Here is a 22,928-nt window from a genome sequence, read left to right on the forward strand (position 1 = left end):
ACCAACAAGGTATGTCATCCAAATATTTGGCAGATGAGGTCTAGAAAATGGGTTGGCAGCTACTTCCTTTGGACCTCAACGCTACCGGGATATTAGTTTTTTCCTTACAAAAAGCACTCACCAGGTGCCTGTACTCAGCACTCAGATGATTTCAGTGTCAAGACAAGATCTAACAGTGATAAAATAAGATACTGCTACATCATAATTTAATAAAAACGATCTTGAATGTATATGCTATTTAAAATATTGCAAAAATGAAATGTCACGATATTGACTTTGAATGAACAGCCATCAGAAAAAAACATTATGTACACATTTAACAAGGGCAGTAATACTGCATCCAAAATATTTATTGGAAATTTTGAATGAAGGAGCCACAGCATAACTCAGCATGGACAGAGACATCCCGGCGTTCTACTTCGTCAGAATCAGACCTAAGTTCTCAGCAGCAAGCAGGAGACTCAGAGAATGCTGACTTTCATTACAAACTTTATTTGTCAGTACAATTCACAGTTTATACATGGTGCAATCCACCATACGAACTTCCAGAACAGTTATTGAGGAAATGGATGTAGCTTTCTTTCTAAAAGAGCCTGACCTTCTAAAATTTCAGTTAGAATTTTTTTCAGTTTATAAAAGTACCTTTAACAAGTTAATTGAATATGTACAATTGTAGCTTAAATTTAACTTTTGGAAAATAAGCATCTATTAAGTTGTTTTTATTTTAAGATCCCGGGCTTTTTATTAAGACTCTAATATGAATGCCACTTATTTAGATACCCCCCAATAGTAAAAGAAATGTCTTATAATTATATTCAGGGAAATCATTTTCTTTCTGCATTTTCAAAATTATATATACAATGTACAGCAGATCTAAGTATGAAAATAAAAGAAAGAGTAGCAATCTATTAGGTGCCTTTACTGAATTTCTTCTGAATTTTGGAAACATCCAAAGAGTTACAGGCTATCAAATTAAACTAAAAAGGATTATCGGCCTTTTCTATTAAAAAACAAAACAAAACAAAACCTCTCAAGATGTAAATTGTGCTATAACAGCTTTTTCTCTAATGTCCGAGTTATGCCTACAGCCCGCATTTTCCTTAGGCAAAGTCACAGTGGTCCCAGTTTCAACCCAATCACGACTCCAGAGGGACACCCACGGAGGGCCAGGCCCATGCCCGGCCCTGCCTGCTGCCTCTCCTCCCCCCATCTGGCAAATGTCATCCAAGGAAAGAAAATCATATAAGCCTTTCATACAACAAAAAGCAAATCAATGCTGGCAGTATAATGTTTATTAGCAAATGCTTGTAACACACTGGTTTGCTATCTTCTTTTTATCAGAATGGTAATTCACACCAATTGTCTTAAGTTGCCTCTAGTAATATCCATTTTTTACAGTTCTCTTCTGTCTGATCATATATATATATGTATATATATATACATATGCATATATATATGGATTTTCTTCTTCCACCTTTAAAAATATATAGTTATTAATAAATGGTAAATTCCAAATACTGCCAGGGAAAAAGAGACTGGGAGCAGCCATTTTTACCGGCCAGGTAATAATTACACTGTGTGTATGTACCGCTGGTACCTGAGTCAAATAAATACTCAGAGGGGCCATCTGGGCACCTCCTTCCTCTGCAGTGCCTTTTACGCTAGGGTTTCTGAGTGTTGCTTCAATGTCCATCTAACTTGGCATCTACTCCTTCTTCGGGAATCATCACTTCAGTCACTTACACGCTGTTTCCAGCAAGGTAGGGTATTCAAATGGGAGTCCCGGGGTAAAGGACTGCAGGTGAGCCTACGGGTGGGGCGGGGAAGGAGAAACCACACATTAGCTAGAGAGGTTCTGTTTCTTCTTAAGATAAGGCACTGACAGAAAATTTCTTAGGTGAAAGGCTGCGTAAGAATCCCTTGCCATTTACAAACAGAAATGTTGTCTTCCGTAAGTTGTCCATATCTAGGCTCAGTTAGGTAGACCCTGAAAGGTTAAGGACTGATCCCTCGAAGCTACATGATTACCAGGAACAATTATCATTCACTCTGAAGCCTTATGGCACGTCAGGGAAAAGGGAGGAGAACAGTCTGGGCACAAAAAGGCATCAGACATTGCTTGTTTTATTCCACTGGTCACAGGAAGTGGACTGCTCCACAAGCATCATCAAAAAGATAGTGCTGGCTCAGAATTCCAAATCCTCTCGATGGTAGATGGCCATGATGATGGGTGTATCTCTTTCCCCCCCCCCTTTGGAGTTCATGCACAATTTTAAAAATGCTACCAGCAACAGTCTTAAAGAGCATATAGAAGTCCTCACCTATGGCTACGCCTAAGGCTCTTCAAAGAGAAGGCTATTTAATATTCTCAATAACAGCAATTTCCTCGCCTGCACAGTGTGGCGTCAATCCGTTCAAATAGATACTTTCAGTTTTCAGTAAAGGAGGCAAGACATCCCTCTCGGTGGCCAGGTGGTTCACGGACAGGGTCCTCCTACAAGGTGTCAGCTCCTGGTTGTGGTTCCCAGCCAGTTCCGCGGAGAGCTTCCGCTTAATGGAGGTGGCGCGCTGGAACTTGTCATAAATCTCCACACTCAGCCGCCTCCGGGTTTCCTTGAACTCGGCCGTGACGTTGGCTGTCCACTCAGCAGCGTGGGCTCTGAACTCTCCCACCTGGAGCACACAGGCAGAGACAAGGCAAAAAGAGAAACCGATAGGACGGTCAACATGTGCACTTCACCTTCTGATCATTATTGGCTTTGGTGGGGTTTGAAAAGAAGACCAGCCTGTCGTCGTACTGGAGGTCTGAGAGTTGGTGTGATAAGGCTAGATGTGCAGAGCAGAGTGGCACTTTACATAGATACAGCTCTAAAAAGGAACCTGTGAGCATATACTCTTTCAATCAAATTACATGAGAGGTACAAAATGTGCTTGTTTTTTTGTGCATGAATCCTGTCATTGAAACTTCTGAAGCTGTAAAAAGAAAAGCATTCTCTCACCTTCTAAAACTTTGGGTGAATTTTTTTTCACCTGCAATTTTGAGAAGTCTTGAATACACACAGGACAGTAGAAGCAGCAGGGCAGAACAAAAGCCCAGACTGGCACCCCAGGTGGCCCAGTTGGTTTGGACAGCACGGAAGCTGCTTGCATGGGATGCAAATCCGGGTGTTAGAGACCAGGAGTGGTGTGCGCAGGAACTTTGTATCCAGCCCCATAGCGCTCACTTAGGAAACCTCTGTTTACTGAATAAACACCAGAAGATATCAGTTTTGCCTTTAGGGGAAGCAAACGAGAACCCGCAAGTCCATTTTGAGGCCCATTCTAGAGAACAAGTGAGTCCAAGGAATCGTTTTTCAGCACACACTTGAGGAACTGGTGAAGTTAGGCACCTGGCCTGCCTGAGCTCTCATTTCCTAGGCTGTGTATAGAACAGGCATCTGCACAGCACACACCTGGCAGGATGGCTGGGCTAAAGGACTTCACCTCTGGTAAGAGCCTCTGCAGTTACCGTTGTGAGCTTGCCTTTTAAGGATTAAAGAAAAAAAAATACTGCCAAGGCTTAAGCATGTGCATAATGTTTCCTCTGACCTCTATAAACTTATGTCTGTACTTTTGTGACTTAAATAGAACAATGACTAACCTCCTGGAAAATGTAATAATCCTTTCCTTAACCAATGAAGCTTCAATCCTCTAGATTGGCTGCTAGGAGCATCCCCGACTACGGAACAGTCTCCCATCCCTCTGCGGCTGGCCTTTCTGCTTTTGGCCTAGGGAACCCCACTGCACTCATTGAAAAAAAAATAAAGATTTTATTTATTTATTTTTAGAGAGAGGGGAAGGGAGGGAGAAAGAGAGGGAGAGAAAAATCAATGTCTGCTTGCCTCTCACATGCCCCCTACTGGGGACCTGGCCTGCAACCCAGGCATGTTCCCTGACTGGGAATCAAACCCGAAATCTTTTGGTACACAGGTTGGCACTCGATCCACGGAGCCACACCAGCCAGGGCTGAACTCATTTTTTAAGTCAATAACTATAGCTCTGTTTCCATTTTGTTGTTTTAATCTCTGTTGATTTTTGTTTTTAAACTTTGATATGAGGAATATAACTGATGGTTTCTGCTGCAGCCTGAATTTAGTACCCTAACCCTATGCTGAAATTCCTATGATGAAATTCAAACCCCAAAGGTGATGGTATTAGGAGGTGGGGCCTCAGAGAGGTGATTAATTCAGAGGGTGGAGCCCTCATAAATGGGATTAGTGCCCGTAGGAAAGAAGCTCCAGGGAGTTCCCTAGCTCCTTCCACTGTTGGAGGACACAGCTAAAAGACTCTATCCATTTGCTCATGCTGGTTCTGTGATCCTGGACTTCCAGCCTCCAAAACCGTGAGAGATAAATGTTTGCTCTTTATAAGCTGCCCATCTGTGGTACTTGGCTACAGCAGCCTGATCAGACTAAGTCAGTTTCTAAATATTTACGCTGAAGATTTAAATTATGAAAGGGGATATCCAGGTACATAAATGTCAACATGTGTGCATACATACACGTGGATAATCATAGATGAGTGTGTGTGCACAACATGACGGAAACTGTTCAAACATCTTTGGAAAGTAGCACATTGCAGATCAGCTCTTCCTCATCCATTCATGATCACACACACACACACCTGATCTCCTTGTTTATTGTAAAGAGGTCTTTTATTTTCTACTTGTATTCTCCTAACAAGAAATAACTGCTTGGTATCTGCATCTGATGGTGAAAAAGCAAAGCTGGAAAAGCGCAAACTTCCTGGCACATGTAATTGGCAAAATTGAGCATTCCTTAATCACTGAGGCAACTGCAAGGAAACCCGCAGAGAAAGAGGGACTAAGTGACAGCAATTTCACACAGACAGACAGAGCATGGTGGCTACCAGAGGGAAGGGGATGGGGAAGGATAGTAAAGGGTCAAGGGGGGCACATACATGGTGATGGATGATGACTTGACTTTGGGTGTTGAGCATATAATGAAATACATAGATCACGTATCATAGAAATGAACACTGAAAACCCATATGACCCTAGGAACGAATGCCACCTGAATAAATTTAATAAAATAAAAAATAATAAAAATATCAAATATCAAAAATATAAATGTATAGCAATTGAGCCTGCAGCTTCTCACTGCTCCGGTAAGGGACCCTGCCCCACTGTACTCAGGTATGGGAGAGATTATTGAATGTTTCATTCTGCTTTTCAGGGACTCTCTGGTTAGAGAAGCATAGGCTGTATTAATCAGTGGTAAGACACACCTTATCATCCCATAAACATTTGTAAATAATTCCCACCACAACCATTTGTGTTGTTTTCCTGTTTACCACCCTGTCTTTCTGTTTAGATTACAAGTTCTGGAGTTCAGAGTCTGTACCATATTCATCGGTGTGTCTGGTTCAGAGCGGTACCTCAGTAGAAACTTGCTGAAGTGCACTATTAATAAATGAACACTATCTATGAAGTTTTGAATCATATTTTTATGTACAGATTTAGGGATTCGGTTGCATCTTTACCAGTTTCAATTTAATTTTAAAGACTTATAATTGCAGTCTTCTTAAAGACTGTGCTCAAGTACAGACAGAAAACCTGACTGACATGGTCATGAACAAAAGTTATTTGCAAACGTTATTAAATTCTAGTTTACACAAGCAGATGATCCTGAATGGTGTGAAATTTGCACTTCACGATAAAATGATAATTACTAATGAAAAAGTTAAAAATCCCACTGACCTTTCTTTTCACCTTACCAATGATTTTATGATAAAGGAATTGACCTATTTTATTTGAGAAGTCAGATATTTCTAAATGTAAAAAGAACAAAGGTCAACATACTTTTTTTTTCTAATATGAGGTTTTCCTAGTAGTGAGGGCAATAAAATAAAGGGAACAGGAAAGATTCTATATCTTTTGTTTAAGTCGGTGTCTGTGAAAAGTACAAGAACCAGCTAGTATATTCCATCTCCTCCCACATACAAGTGATGACCTAAATAATCAGCACTGACCCAGAAGACACCCGTCTGAGTCGGCCCCACACCATGGCTCCAGTCTTGGGCACTGTGAGAGTGGGCGGGCCGATGATGAGCTCGACCCTGGTGGTTTTATTCTGGTCACCAGTCTTTCACTGCCATGACCAGAAAGGCCACTGATGTCTCCTGGCTTTGCCTCCCTTTTCTTTGGTAATGGTCTCCTGTTGTTGTTGTTTTTTTTTTTACCTTAAAAATGTCTTCTTAGTATTCATAGTAATGGATTTGCTTATCCAAAATGCAAATGTTAATCTACTTAACTGCAGGTTTTCTATCTCCTCTAACTAGAATTAAAGATCTATGTGTCTCCCCAGCATCTAGAATATACCTGGTATGCAGCAGACTTCTAACAAAACATCTGTTAAATGAAGAAACATATCGCTGATGATGTGTGTTCTCTGGAATCTCACACCTCAATGGTCCAATTAGCAATAATGTGGCACAGACGACCAATTGGTTTTCTTCTTTATATACTAACCTTAGTTCCTTCCTCCTCCATTTGGTTATTGTTAATATTTTTGCAAAAATAGCCTTACAATAAACACATCATTTTGCAAATGGCTCCCCCACAACCAATTTTAGTCTTTTTTCCCTGTGAGTACCCATCACTCTACCTCACAGCCTTGTCAGCTGCCAGCATTCCACAGGATGGATATGGCGTGCTATGATTGATGGACTTTGGGGTCGTTTTTGTTGTTGTTCTTACTGGGTTATGTTTTTGGGGTTTTTATTTTTTTGCTATTGGTAATAAAACTTTAGTGAATATTCTTGCATCCATATCTTTGCTAATGTGTCCAAGAACCTCTAGAAGCAGGAATTCTGGTTCAAAAGGTGAATATTTTCAGATTTGGAGGACACTGAAATTTCCCTCTAATTCCCATTGTACTCAGGGTTTTTGGTAGCCCTGGTGTTTCCTCTTTCTGGACACTCTGGTGACCTCTGTGTTTTCACAAAAATGAGCATCTGATTATTGACACCTGCCCAGAAAATTCTTTAAATATTTTATTAATTGCAATCTGCAATGTAAGTGGTCATGGTAAATTGGGCAAAGAATAAAACCCTTCCTTAGACTTGATCTGAATTTTCCGAAGAAGCAAGTTGTCACAAAGTCACCATGATCCCTTACATCACGCTAACGACACACACACAAAACTTCCTGCAGAGCCAAGTGCTTCTACAAATGAGTGATTCCTGCAAATTAGGAAAAGGCTGAGTGCAAGGGAAGCTCAGACTTGTCTGAGTCCATGAACTTCTTTAATTTCTTATCTTTAATTGCACTCAATCTCTGGAAGCGTCAGGTATTCTCATCCACTTTGGGGGACATGTTTCTTTCCCCCTGATTTCTCCAGCATCACCAAGAGTGGAAAGTTAAGCTCTGCAAGTCATGAGGGTTGTAGCTGAAAAAGTCAGAAACTGGGGTGGGAGAAGCTTAGCGAAGGTGGGGAGGGGGCATGAGAGCCTCCAGTTCCAGCTCTAATCACTCACATTCTGGGTGACCACAGGCGAGCATTGTACCTTTTTTGAGCTTTGGATTCCTTATCTATGTATGAAATAAAGATGATAATAAATTATTTTGCAGAAGAAACAAGTGATGTGTGTGTGTGCATTAAAGTGTAAGAAACTATACATTACTAATTATGATAATGAGATTGGTGATGGTGATATGGCTTGCCAAGATACTTTAAGAGCTTAGAGGTGAATGCCAGATATGGAATAAGTGATACAAAATTTCAAAAAGGGGACACTTTGCCCTGGAATGTAATGCACAGGTTCTAAGACTCCAGTGGCAGCGTGGCCTGAGGTCTCTGCATGTCGTACCAGAAATGCAGTGGATTGCCTAACCCTTGAGTTATGCAGCAGGTGATGCATTTTATCAGACAAAGGCAGGCCAAGGTGAAAGATGGTTTATGTTTATATTACACTGTTATACAACTGGAATAATACTGTAAAATATAATGAGTTTAACATATAACTCAATAAACATTCACTCAGAATAAAAAGGACTCTAGTTTTTAAAACAGGGCTCTGTCAAATGAGGATGATTTTGCAAAATGTGCTGGGCATAGTAGATGGCACACAAGATGATTCTAACTAGTGCATGAATGCATTTGTCCCAATGGCCAGGTGGACTATTTAATATTTAAAAATACATATGTAAGAACAAACAAACAAACAGGTCTATGTCATGAGATAGTGTAAAGTTTTGTATGTATACAACACGTTCTATCTGGAAAAAGTCAAGTCACTGTTAATATAACAAGAATGGTTTGCAAAATATCAACATAACCTGCAGCCAAGGAGAGTGGACTGGAATGCTCATGCATGAACAATGATGACTTCACTGTACTAGTCAGTGGGGGTGGTAGACACCATTGAGTGAGCATGTGTACTGTGTGGCCATCACATTCAAAATGACCGAGCAGAGCAATGAATCTGCATCACATTTTGCATTAAGTTTGAATATTCTTCCATGGAAACTATTCAGATGGTTCAGAAGGCCACAACCACAGGCAACTAACGATTGAGTTTCATCACAACAACATGCCCACTCATACATCATGTCTCATGCTGTTTTTTGGTGAAACATCAAATCACCCAGGTGACTCAGGCCCCTTACAGCCCAGATTTGGCACCCCCACAAACCCTGGCTTTTCCCAAAACTAAAATCACCTTTCAAAGGGAAGAGATTTCAGATCATCCATGAGATTCAGGAAAATGTGGCAGGGCAGCTGATGGCAATTGGGAGAACTGTGCAAGGTCCCAACGTGCCTACTTTGAAGAAAACTGAGGTGTCATTGTCCTATGTACAATGTTCCTTGTATCTTATATCTTCTTCAATAAATGTCTCTATTTTTCAAATTACATGGCTGGATACCTTCTGGACAGACCTCATATATAGTGCCTGCTATGTGCTGGGCATTGCTCTTTTAAAAAATCTTAACTTATTTAATTGTCGTAACAACTCTGTGGGGAAATTCTATTTTGTCCCCCATTTCAAAGAAGAAGAAACTGAAGCTAAGACACTGAAACAGAGAACAGGCTGACAATGACCAGAGAGGGGAGGGGAGGGAATTTCAGGGGAATTTCAGGGGGAAAGGGGAAGGGTTTACAGGAACAAATATAAAGGACACATGGACAAAAACTAGGGGAGGTGGAAATGGGAGGGAGGTGGGGAGAGAGGTGGGGAGAGCTGGGTGGGTGGGCTGGGATGGGAGTAAAGGACAGAAAACTGTACTTGAACAATGATTAAAATAAAATTTTAAAAAAGATTAAAAAAAGAAAAGAAAAAGAACTTCAAAATCTTACAACACACAATATAAATATAGTGGAGCCTGGATTCAAACCGGGAGGTCTAACTCCCACAGAGAGTTCTGTCTCACCAGCGAAATCTTATTAATTCCAAGGACAAAACATCTTTTGGTGAGTACAAGGAATATTCACACGATATGGAAATGCATCCTCTAGCAGATTATATTAGGCTGAGGATAACTACAGCAATTTCCCTAAGACCCTGGGAAAAATGAAAATGGACACACAACTGTATGCACCAGGGCTGCTCATCCAAACCGCTGATGGTGTCCGCTCCCTCTCAACGGTGCCCTTATTATCTTCCCACTACTCTTCATGGTACTGGATTTCAGGAACATAGTGCCCAAACTCAAAACTTAAAAATAAGAAGAAAAAGAAAGGAGATCCTTTAAAAACCAAACCAAGGCCACCAACATAAAGAAAAATTCCTTATTCTTAAAAGAAATCCTGACCTTATCGACTAGTGATGTATTCATTCTTGGCCAGGTAACACAGTGTCCTTGAGCACAAACTCATATCTCTTAACGATGATAAAATGCTATGTTCAAACTCTGAAGGTGCTCTGTTTTTTTTTTTCAAAGAAATTTTGGAATTTCATCTTTGTGCAGTAAAGCATTTTAATTGGATTTTCATTTTAAAAAATCTTTCAATAACTTAAAGGTATCTCATCTCCCTAAAACTAATCAATCCACACCACTTCGCTGAGGACCCAAACTGAGCAAGAATAGCTCCTTAAAGGATGACAGTGTATGTTCCCGCCACTCATACCCTTGACTCAAAGTGGAGCTCTCCCCCTGGATTCTGTGTATAGTTGACTCTCACATGGCTCTCAGAACCCAGGTGACCTGAAAGGAAGACAATGGAGCGCTGCAGTCACTTGCCCTCAGAACTCCACCGGAGCTGCTCTCGTCCATGCCATAGCATTCAGTGGACCATTCTCTGTCCTTATGCCTGCTGACCTTGACAGCGGCAAATGCATCTGTCCCTGACTACACCCTCCTTCCCAATCAGGCTCTGCTCTTAGTTCCCCAATCAGCACACTCTCATGGTGTTCTTTTACCAATCAGGTTAATTCTCCTCAATCAACTTTGTGAGCTTATTTCTTTTTCCTCTCCTCTTAACTACCTTTGTTCCTCACTTTCCCTGGATGATCATATCTTCAAATTGTTTCAATTACCATCTACTTGCTGATGACTCCCAAATCCGTAGTCTAGATCTAATCTCTCTACTGCATTCAGTATCTGTGTAACGGACTGCTCATTAAGCACCTTCACTTTAGATGACTTCCAGGCATCTCAAAGTCAGGATATCTCCAAATTAAAACATTTAACTTCTCAAACCTGTTTGTTCTTTATTTCTTGTCATAGTTAATAGAACCATTAACCACTAACTTTTCCAAGTTGAAATTCAATATAATCCTTTATTCTTCCTTTCACTCAATCCTACATCAAATCAACCCCGCATCTAGCTGATTTGCCTCTTCTCTCAATCCCTTCACTTCCCTCCATTCCCATGGTCACCACTGTGGTCTTGTCCACCATTGGGTCTCATCTGTATCACAGCAGCAGCCTCCTCACCAGTGCTGCTGACGTAATCAAGTCCATTTCCATCAAACGTGTTCTCCACATAGCAGGTGGTATTCCTCATAACAGAAGCAAATCACTCGAGTAGTTTTCTTGCATAAAGCTGTTCAACAGACTCCCATCTCATTTAGCACAAAGTCCAAACTCTTTAAAGGGCTCCTATGTGCTAGAGTCTACCTACTGGTTCAGCCCCAGTTCTAACTGCTACTTCCCTCAAAGCCTACTTGTGGGGGCCATCCTGAACACTTCTTAGTTCTTATTGAATGCCACTCTTTCGTTTGTCTTTGTTCACTCATTACTTATTATTCTCTTCATCTAGAACACTGTTTCCCAGTCTTTGTCTAGTGTATTTCCTACTCGTGGTAAACTAGACATCCTTTTGAAGCCATTCCTTGACCCCCTAGACTGTATCAGGGTCTTTTGTTATTTGCATCTACTGCAGCATATACTTCCCTAGCACAATTTTTCCAGCTACTAGTTTTATTGCTTTCCTGGTTTCATGGCAGAAGAGAGGGTACGTCCTCCATATCCTATTCAGTATTTCCACAAACTGAAAGGGTGTATATAGTGGAAATTCAGTAAGTATTTGTGGAACGAATGAATGAATGAATGAATGGCAGACAAATCAAAAGTGTTTTGGATTTATGCTTTAGTACAAAGCATCTGCTTTCTAGTTGATTCTGATGGAATGATTCGGTTCCTCTCAGGAGGCAGATACAGCCGGGTTAATTCATAGTAAATATTTGAAGTAGGGTCTTCAAACAGTTTAGTCTTTGTAGACCTTCCTCATCATTTTCAGAAGACTATGATGCTACTAATATTTGATCCTCAAAATGAGGAATATCATATCCATTGTACAGATCTCGCAAACCAAATTTCCTTCTCATTCCCTTCTCCTCACCAGCCCCCTACTCTGTTCCACCATTCTCCCCACTCTGCAGGACAGTGCTTGACGAGGCTACCCAGGACCTGAGCTTCACCATCCTTGTGGAATGCAACCTTTAGAGAAGCACTAACACTTTCACTTTAGAAGAATCACTAACATATTTCTCAGCAACTATGAACACTTATTAAGCATCTGATAGCTTTTCAAAGTAGCAAAGTCTCATGATTACAGAGGCACAATATTTGCCTGCCCAATAGTGGTTTCAAACCCTACAAGTCCTCAGGTTCTTTAGATATCTCAAATAATACAAAAGGCCCTGGAAACGATAGCAAGATAATTTAAAAACAAGTGCTTTCCATATACTGATTCTTTTAGGGCAATTTTCCTAAATTATGTAAAGTTGATAGGATGCCCTAAGAAAGATAATAGTTCATTATTCTAGAAACTTGCAACATATGAAGTTTACAGGAAGCTCTTTTGTACACAGAGGGAGCACTTACTTATCCCTCCACTGACTCCAGTCAACCAACAACTTGGCATATTTCTTAAAGGTGAGGGTCACTGTCCTATTTCCTACCAAGTTTACCCTTCCTTCCCACCTACTCACCTCTGAGCATCTGCGGCAGTACTTTCAGTAAGAGGAACTGAATGAGTTTACTAGATGGTAAGCCTAATAACAAGAGACTGTGCAGCCTATTTGGTTTTTCTCCTGATAAAAGTACTCAGCGTGGTAATGGGAACAACCTAGATTCCTGCGTACTTTCTGATTGGCCAGGAAGAAGCTTGGGTCTGTTGACTGACACAGCCCTCTTCCCGTGAAAACCCTCTCAGGGCCTCACACGTGGCTGACATTAGCATACATTCTACATCAGTGTCAGCTGTGCAGCTAAAGAGAAGGCAATGCAGAAACCAATGTTAAAAATCACTAAAATGTGCCTACCCTTTGAAAAAAGTAAATAATTGCTAGAAATGTATCCTGGGCAAGAATTTCCATCAAGGGAAAAAGAAAGATAAATATAGGAAGATATTCGCTGAATCACATTTTTAATGGCATAATATTGAGATTAATAAATGTCATTTAAAAAACCAGTGTTTAGAGGAGTCAATGAACTATAGAAACCATTTTATACTATTATGATTGTGATAAGTAATGTGATAAAGAAAATAAAATTATATTTTTATTCTGATAAAACTACATAAAATAATGAATGCATATAGGCAAGGATATTAAAAGTACAAATATGTAAAAAGGTAAAATTTGGATTTCAAAAATCATCTACTAAATATCTATTATGTGCCAAACCCTGGGCTTAGTGTTGACTTTTCTTGAGTTGCAGACATTCTTGAACATTTTTTCTTTTCCTTTTGAATCTCCCCTTGCTGATGTTGTAACATTATCTGTGCAGATTCAGTGGGTAGCCCACCCAGCCCTGAATCGACCTTATGAGAGCAGAGTTCTCTATGGAATGCTATTTATTTGCTCAACATGCATATCAGAATTAGACCTCAATTTCCAATGAGAGTCTCTCTTATCCAGATATCAAAGTAAAAAAAATAATACCTTGAAAGAGTCTTCAATTTTTAATGATATAAGGAAAATAAAAAAGAACTGTGAGTCAACAAAATGAAAATGCAACCTGAGTAATGGGAGGAAATATTTGCAAATCACATATCTGGTAAGTGGTTCATATCCAAAACATATAAAGAACCCACACAACTCAATAGCAAAAAAGGAAAAGACAGAAAGAAAAAGGAAAACAAAGAATCCAAAGTAAAAATGAGCAGAGAATCTGAATAGACATTTTGCCAAAACATACAGATGGCCAATAAGCACATGAAAAGGTGCTCAACATCACTAAACTTCAGGGAAATGCAAATCAAAACCACAATGAGATGTCATCTCACACTTGCTAGGATGGCTATTATAAAAAATAATAATAAATGTTGGCAAAGATGTGAAGAACAGAGAACCCTTGTGCACTGCTGGTGGGAATTTAAATTGGTGCAGCCACTACGGAAAACAGTAAGGAAGTTCCTCAAATAATGAAAAATGGAGCTACCATAGGACCTGGCAATTCCTTTTCTGGGTATTTATCCAAAAATTAAAAACTCAACTCAAAAATATATATGCTCCCTCATTTTCATTGCCATATTATTTACGATAGCCAAGATACAGAAACAATCTATGTGTCCACTAATGGATGAAAGCATAAAGAAAATGTTATACACACACACACACACACACACACGTGCCAAAAAATGGAATATTAGTCAGCCATAAAAAGAATAAAATCTTGTTTGCAACAACATGGATGACCATGATGACATTAAGTGAACTAAGTCAGATACAAAAAGACAAATACCATATGATCTCATTTATATGTGGAATCTAAAAAAAATTTAAAAAGCTCACAGATACAGAGAACAGATAGTTGGTTACCAGAGACAGGGGATTAAGAAGAAGTAAGCGCAATAGATTAAGGCAGTCCAGGGAGTCAAAAGATACAAACTTCCAATTATTAAATAAATAACTCGTAGGGATATAATATACACTAGGGCAACTATCATTAATAACACTATATTACCTATTTGAAAGTTGCTAAGAGAGTAGATCTTAAAAGTTCTCATCACAAGAAAAAAAGGATGTAACAAGGAAAAAAAGGATGTAACAAGGAAAAACATGCTGACAGATGTTGACTTATTGGGGCGATCGTTTTGCAGAACATACCAATATAGAATCATTATATTGTGCCCCAGAAATAAATCAAGCTTGTATGTAATTAAACCTCAATTGAAAAATTCTGAAAACATGATTGAGAAGGTTTGAGTCGATACTTCTGAATCACCTCTAATTTGCTAAAGTGTAATTCATTCTACTTTACACTGAGGTGCGACGACAGGTAGTTCCCTGCCCTGATTTTCCATTTGTTTATGACTTCACTTCTGAAAGTCTCCTTGTTTCTACCTAAAGTCCATCTTCATTGGAGTCATCTTAGTAACAGAAAAGGTAACATGGCCTACAGACAATTTTCAGTGTCCTCTGTTTGAAAAATGTTTAAATAATGCAGGTCTGTTAAATGCTTGGTCTTTATCAACCGCATTTCTAAGATTATTCTTCTCGGAAGGACTCTACCTAATGCCAACAGCATATTTTGCCAAGAGAGGAAAACTAATTTGTGAGGAGCAGTATTTCCTTGTATTTTCTATGCCCCTCTGGTCTGCTTCCAAGACACACTTCCACGACAGGAAGACATAATCCAACCCTGACTTCTGATAAAAGAATAAATTCCAAGGTGCATGTCATCTAAAAGTGCCTGTTCCACACGGTGAAAGTCGCCGTCTCCCCACCAGCTGGGATTACCTGAAATGACACTGTTGAGTATTAGCTAATACGTGAGAGGCTGTACACTGTGAAATCATGCTGTTGCATGGATTCTGTTTTCTACAAAATGTAACCCTCACTCACCAAAGGGTTGAACACTATACCATTTTTAAATCTGCTGCCTAGTTTATCTGGACGCACCTGTGAAATCCCTCAAATTCAGAGTAATTCTAACTTAGTGGTAACTTGTCGTTTGATCATTAATAGATGAATAATAATCACAATTTGCTAATATTCGAAATTGTCCATTTCCAGAGATGACTGTCCCAGCAATAATTTTCCGTTTACTTGCCGACAGCTACTTTGCAGTGCAAATTTGTTGCCTGACTTGGAAATTTTGCAACCACTACTCTGCCTGTCCTCTGTGGCAAGACAGCAATTTCAAACTTTCTTTCTCTCAAAGCACCTTCGCTGATCATGTCCCTGGAATCACTCCCTTCTCATTCTCACTGAGGTACAAGGCCATTTTTTCTGGCAATCCCACAATCTTGAATAGTCCTTTTCTCCCTACTGATCTTGCCCTGCCTTATCTATAGTTTCTATTCTAATTGACTCTCATTTTCTTTCTCATGTAGTTCTCCATTAACTATGAATAATAATCACTCACTCTAGGTAAGCCAGTCCCTCTCACAGAGTCCTAACTGGGTGAGGAATTCTATCTGAAACTCTGTGAGGTTTTTCCCAATTACTGGCTAGTTACAGTAGTCCCCACTTGTCTGCGGCTTCAGCCTCCTTAGTTTCAGCATCCACAGCTAACTATGGTCTGAAAACATTAAATGGAAAATTCCAGAAAGAAACAACTCATAAATATGCAATCGGGTGCCATTCTGAGTAGCACGGTGAAAACTCCCGCTGACCCACGAGAGACGTGCAGCGTCTCCACACTGCAGACGCTTTCCACCCATTAGGCACTCAGCAGCCGCCTTGGTTCTCGGATCAACTGTGCGCCTTGGTTCTCGGATCAACTCAGCGGTATCACAGTGCGTGTGTTCAGGTCACCTTTGTTCTACTTAATAATGGCCCCGAAGCGCACGAGCAGTTTCAACTTCATCTTAGGTATGCACACACAGGAAAGAAACAGCATACACAGGGCTCAGTACCAACTGTGCTTTCAGGCATCCACCTGGAGGGAAGTCTTAGAGAGTATCTTCCATGGATAAGGGGGGGCTATTGTACTTTGATAGGTACTTAGAAGAGCTTTATTTTTTTAAAGATTTTATTTATTTATTTTTTAGAGAGGGAAGGGAGGGAGAGAGAGAGAGAGAGAGAGAGAAACATCAATATGCGGTTGCTGGGGGTCATGGCCTGCAACCCAGGCGTGTACCCTGACTGGGAATTGGACCTGTGACACTTTGGTTCGCAGCCTGTGCTCAATCCACTGAGCTACGCCAGCCAGGTGAGCTTTAATTTAAAAAAAAAATCCTCTATTTCTGTGCATATCTCATCACTGTTTTTGACGTGGGCAGAATAACACAGGTAGCAAGTCCTTTCCCTGAGGGACACTCTCAAGAGAACCTGAAGCAAAGCGGAGCATTTGGGATTTCATGGCTGCTAAGTCACTTTCTTCACCAGGAATGGAACCAAAGGGGTTTTTCTCCCCTTGGCCAATGCTGGCTCCTGTCCCTTTGACAGCGGGGTTTTAACTTGCTTTTCTCAGATGCTTTTATGCCTTAATGACTTGAGAAAAGTTAAATATTCAAAGCAGGTAGATGAGCTGGAAACATTACATCTGTAAAAATAATTTGAGGCCCACTTTGCATTCTACTTTCTGAGGTTGCCTAGACTATAATTCCTGATAATTACCATTAATTCATTTTCTGAAGTATTGCCATTTCATTGCACTGTTTAACCTTACTGTTAAAAAGAACAATTCAAATTATTCTCTTTACCGACCAGGTTTAAAATAAGAAAAACTAAAGTAATTACTAAGTGCCACATTATCTTGACAGAACAGTACATGACGTTTTTCTTTGGTTTTCACAAAAGTATATGTAATATTCATAAGGTCTCCTTAATCTAAACTGCTTTTTTTAGTTAGCAGTCTCTCTACTTCTTAACACTATGCATATTAACATAATTGTATAAAGATTAGGCACAACAGTTTCAATAAAAACAATGTCAAGAAAATAATACTAATGTGAATATTAATATTATAATAAAATCATAATATTAATATCGTGATTTTAAATATCTTCTAAAAATTTGAAAGCATTATAGATCATGTTAATACACATGTAGTCAATAATATTGTGATAATTATGTATGGTGTCAATCGGGGCACTGGAAATATTGAGGGGAACACTTTGTGAAGTATATGATTGTCTAACCACTAAACTGTATACCTGAAACCAATACATAATTTTTAAAAATGAAACGGAAGAGGAATATATATACATGTGTATAATGAGATTAACAGCAGTCTCTGTAAGAGAAAAGAATGACAAACATAAAACTGCAGAAAACTAGAAGGAATTTATGTGCCAGATTGGAATTAGAGATGTCAGTATGAACCCACGGTTTTCAAGGTAGATAGATATGAAGTAAATATCGATGGAAATATGTATTTGCATAAATACAAAATACATGCCTTAGCTCTGTCTACTTGGTGACCAGCACCCACGTCTTCATTTGTAAATACCACCATCCTCTAAAAGAAACCATGACACCTTGGAGAAATGAGTGATTCCAGGGAGAGGGCAGAGAAAGTGTTTAAGTTGAGCCCAAACATCTGCTTGTGCCAGAAAGTTAAAAGAAAAAACAAAAACAAACTGCCCCCCAAATTTTGAAGACAGGCAGAAGACCCAGAAGACAGCTTGAAGACTCTCCCAGGGCCAACGGTGGGACAACTTAAAGATCAAAATAAATGATGATTTCAACAGATTATAAGCCATTGATTACAGCATCAATCGGTGAGTCTGTACTGATGTGAATAAGTATAATTTAAACTGAGAGTTCTATGGTGAAAGGAAAATCACAAAAATCTCAAATTATCTCCCCACAAAAGTTTACAGAGTAGTAATTTTACAGTGAATAAGAAATTCACTGCTTTTTCTTTTAATTATTTACCCTAAATTTATCGACATATTTAAATCGCACATATTGATGCATAAATATTGAGTTCATTAGCCAAACTAAAGGTGATTATTTTCAAATTTAAAGTTGTTCAATCCAGTTTGTGCTCTTGAAATGTAAGCCGAGTGGAAAGTCTACTGCAGGAGGTGCCAGATACTACTCCTTTTGTCTACGAAAGTCGAAGGAAAAAGTGCCTTGGGAACCTGGGGCTGCCCCAGGCTGTGGTCAGGTGCATTACCAGAGTCGGTGCCAGGGCCAGCTGCAGACGAGCAGCTGGGGGTTCTGCAGAAGGGGAGGTTGAGACGTGACTACCACAGGTGTGAGAAAAAACAAGTCTTCATTTCATTGTTCCTTGTTGACATTATTTTCAGAGGCTCGTGCATTTGCTCTGAATACATGCTCTGTCCACTTAAAAATACCATATTTAAACTTTGCAAGTGAAATGTGGGGGAAAAGATTCAATATGGTCTAAGCAGATCCAGGAAAATTCTATTTCCAACTTCTTTTTTAAAGGGGAAGTTGCTCTCAGAAGTTTCTCTCACAGAGTTAACTCTCCCATGTAGAGTTGCTTGGGCGTGGGTGGTCAACATTTACAGAAATCCTCTGAAATACTTGACAATCCACATATAGCTGTTCACTTTGACAAAGATGAAATGCAGGGAGGAGCAACAGCAATATAACGTGCAAAGATCTTCTCCAAGAACTACTTCAGATAGGGCAAGCAGCACGTAATATTAATCTGCACATACACTTCACTGCCTTTGCAATTAGCCTTTTATGCTTCTATTTTTGAACTCTTTAAAATGCTATCGATTAAGGACAATAAAATTCTGGGAGGCCAAGTTCAATCTTAGCACAGAAGCAGCAGCTTTGTTTTTGAACACATTACTGCCAGAGATTCTTAGCCCCTATTCCATAACACAGACTATGATCTGTGTTACGCTATTAGTCTTCAGCTGCGCTGTCCACTTCAGTGGCCACTGCCATTCTGGCTATTGGAGACTTCAGACGTGGCCAGTCTGATTTACGATGTTTTGTGGATATAAAATATATACCAGATATTGAAATTTTACTATCAAAGCAATATAGACTATCTCAACTACAAATTTTATATTATTCAGAATGATAGTAGTTTAGATATATTAGGTTAAGTAAAAGATATTATTAAAATTAATTTCACCTGTTTCTTTTACTTCTTTCATGAGGCTAATAACATGGATAAAGGACACATGGACAAAGCCAAAGGGGGACAGGATTGACAGTGGGAGGTGGGGATGGCTGGGGTAAGGGAGTGGTGGAGGGAAAATGGAGGCAACTGTACTTGAACGAAAGTTTAAAAAGAAAGAAAAAAGAATAAAAAAGAAAAATTAAAGTTACATATGTGTCATGCAGTTGTGTTTTGGATTCTATTTCTATTAGATGGCCTGGTCCATTGAATGCCCTTCCTTTGCTCCACCTTTAAATTGGACCATAGAGAATTATGCTTTTATTCTTTTATGAAAGCATAGAAAATTTTAAGGAAAAAAAAAAAGCAAAAGTGACCACGCACTTTGGAAAAGAATGCAAAACCAAAAGTTTCCCCCCCGCTCAATTTCAACAAGTCAAGGCAGCAGAGAGGGCCTAATAATGCACCGGCCCCACTGCCCAGAAGCGAGTATTCATGGCCACTGTTCCCAAACCTGGGAAACCACTGCCACGTTCTACAGCACTGAGACTTGCTCAGTCTTCCCAGCGTGCCGCTGTATTTCAACTAACTTGGCCACACTGTAATGAGGCTGCCAAAGAAACAGAAAGAAAAGACAGGAGATAAAAGGAGGGACTGAAAATATTGAGAAAGTAACAGCAGGGCAGGCCAGCTCTCACCCGAGAAGAGTACGAGGGTGTCATACATACAATATCAGAAATGCGTGGACTTGTCTCCCCAGCTGAGCCCACTGATTACAGATTTGGAATTAGGGAAAAACAACTCCTCTGAGGGTAAGGGTAAAACACAGCAAGTGTCCATTGGGAGAGGCAAGTGAAAGACCAATGTTTTAATAGCCCTTCAACAAATGCTTCTGAACAGTGTCTGGAAAGGCAGCGTGATGGGCATGCACGCCTCCACTCCTCTGCTCAGCAGTCCGAGCGGTCCAGAGCATCTGCTCAGACCACAGAAAGGGTAAAGAACGCTACCCAGAGAGACAATGAAACGGGACCCCTTCCTTCCACTGCTAATTTCCTCCAGCAGGCTGGCTTTCATGTATAGCACCTATGATAGCACTTTATGCTTTAGAGAACATGATTTGATCTATTTTTGTCTATATCCATTTAACAGACAGCTGTATTATAATGGGTTTCTATTATACCTCGGTTTGGTTATTTTATGAAGCCTGCGCTATGATGAGTACTGAAGGGGTAAGGAATATTCAGGAAGGTGAGAAAAGGCAGAGAGAAGAAATGACAACTCCTAACACCTCTACGTGTATCTTGCCGGTGTTCCTTATTATTTTTGATTTGATGATGATTGCAAACCCAGCTTCATTATCGCTCACATTAAACCAGGGCTCAGAGTGGGGTGTGAGCCGGACTTTCGCCTAGGTCTGATTATAACACCCTCAGGGCTCATCACAAAGCTCTCAAAGGCTTTAATATTCCCAAGTTCCCCTCTCACTACCCTCCTTATCTTATTTTCCTTCAGATGTAAAAGTTGGCTGCTCCTACATTCTGAATAACAGAAGGTGGAAAATTCCAGGGAATGAGAAAAAAACTGTCAATTACCATAACCAATTCATTTTTCACTAGTTTAAAAATCTCTTCGAACTGCTAGGCTGTCTAATAGGAGACACGCCACCTAGATGACCACTATGTGGAATGAAATACCCAGCTGTCTGAGCGCTTTAAAAAACGTGAGACTATCATACTATTCACGGGTGCCCCATGTGGACAAATGAAACGTATTTTTATTAGTACACTGGTTCAGAGGGGCAATGATGAGATATATACGTCTAAACCTTTTTCTGACCCAACTGGGAGTGTTAAATGAGGATGCTTGCAAAGATTCACAAAGATAACAGGAGAAATGGATTAATCACAGGATATTTACCAAATATTAAATTCTAGAACTTGCGCATTTCCCAAGAACTTCTGAAACACCACTTCTGAGTTACATGCTTTCATCTTATACTGCTTCTAATCAGGAGAACCCACCGTTTATTCGGCAAGGTAGGGGTTCTAGAGGCAACTTCAAATTATATTTCTAACACTTCCTCTATTTGTGTTAAGGAAGTACTGTTTTACGAGATCCAGCCACAGCATATGACTATATAACCATCACTTCCAGTAATTCCATAGCTTACAATGCTGATAAAACTGGGGGAACTTTTTTGTAAGGTTGCATCTGCTTGTCTGAAATGAGAAGAGTGCTCTGACTTGGTCGGTTTCCATAAGTCCTTCCCAGACTGTTGATGATGCCCCGCTGCCCCACTGCACGACCAGAACCGCTAGAAGCCTGTGAGCTTTCCCACTGGCCCTGTGTAGGATAAGCAAACTGCTGTCTCTCCGGGATATCAAACTATCTAAAACATGTTCACTTTTCATAGGCCTGAAACTACATAGCATCCCAAAGCCAGGAACATTTTTATTCCAGTCAAACGGAAGCATGACACAACATGGATGGACCTTGAGGACATTAAGCTAAGTGAAATAAGTCAGAGAAAGATGAATACTGGGTAGTCTCACTTATACATGGAATAAGAAAGAAGAAAGGAAGGAGGGAAGGAAGCCAGCTCATAGATACAGAAAATGGATCGATGGTTACCAGAGGTGGGGGGGTCGGGGAGGTAAAATGGGTGGGTGAAGGGAGTCAAAAGGAACAAACCTGCAATTATAAGGTCAGTAAGTCAAGGGATATAGTGTACGGCATGGCGACTATGCTTAATAGTACTGTACTGCTCACTTATTTACTTACTTATTTATTTTAAAGATTTTACTTATTTATTTTTAGAGAGAGGGGAAGAGAGGGAGAAAGAGAAGGAGAGAAACATCATCAATTGCATTTGGACCAGGGACCAAACCTGCATCCCAGGCATGTGCCCTGACCTGGAATTGAAACTGCGACCTTTCCACTTTGTGAGACAATACCCACTCAGCTGAGCCATACCGGTCAGGGCAGTACTGCATATTTATAAGTTCCTAAGAGAGTGTATCTTAAAAATATTCATCACAAGAAAAAATGCTGTAACTATGTATACTGACAGATGTACCTGAACTAGACTTACTGTGGTGATTGTTTCATAATATATACAAATATGGAATCATTCTGTTGTACTCATGAAATTAATATGCTGTATGTACTTAAAAATATTAAAACCTCTGACATTCATGTTGTTGAAAAGACTTGGAGACATTAGCAATGGAGCTAGGCAGGTATCTGGGAAAAAGCATCCCTGAAGGAGGGAACAGTCAGTGCAAAGGCACTGGGGCAGGGCGGGCCTGCTGTGGGAGGAACGCTGAGGGGTAGTGAGGTTGGAGGGGAGTGAGCGAAGACAAAGAATAGTAAGAGCAGAAATTAGGGTAAGGGAGGCTAGATCATGTGGAACCCTTAATGCTATTTCAAAGACTTTAATTTTTACTCTGAAAATAATGGAAAGACATCAGGAAGCTGCTA

The 22,928-nt window shown here is 40.0% G+C and overlaps 1 protein-coding gene across 3 annotated transcripts in view; it reads right to left on the reverse strand.

Annotated features, from left to right (window-relative positions):
- Positions 1–486: 486 nt before the first annotated feature.
- KCNK2 (potassium two pore domain channel subfamily K member 2) overlaps positions 487–22,928 on the reverse strand; it is a 149,749-nt gene continuing 127,307 nt past the window's right edge. For 2 of the 3 annotated variants that reach the window (XM_045838555.1, XM_045838553.1), the window contains exon 7: positions 487–2,673. In XM_045838555.1, coding sequence (XP_045694511.1) covers positions 2,356–2,673 — 318 coding nt within the window. In that variant the 3' untranslated portion in view covers positions 487–2,355. The remainder of the gene's footprint in view (positions 2,674–22,928) is intronic. The other variant, XM_045838554.1, reaches the window with a different exon arrangement.

Source organism: Phyllostomus hastatus, unplaced genomic scaffold, assembly GCF_019186645.2.
Source record: "Phyllostomus hastatus isolate PE091 unplaced genomic scaffold, TTU_PhHast_1.1 phas_contig_283, whole genome shotgun sequence".
Classification (NCBI taxonomy): domain Eukaryota; kingdom Metazoa; phylum Chordata; class Mammalia; order Chiroptera; family Phyllostomidae; genus Phyllostomus; species Phyllostomus hastatus.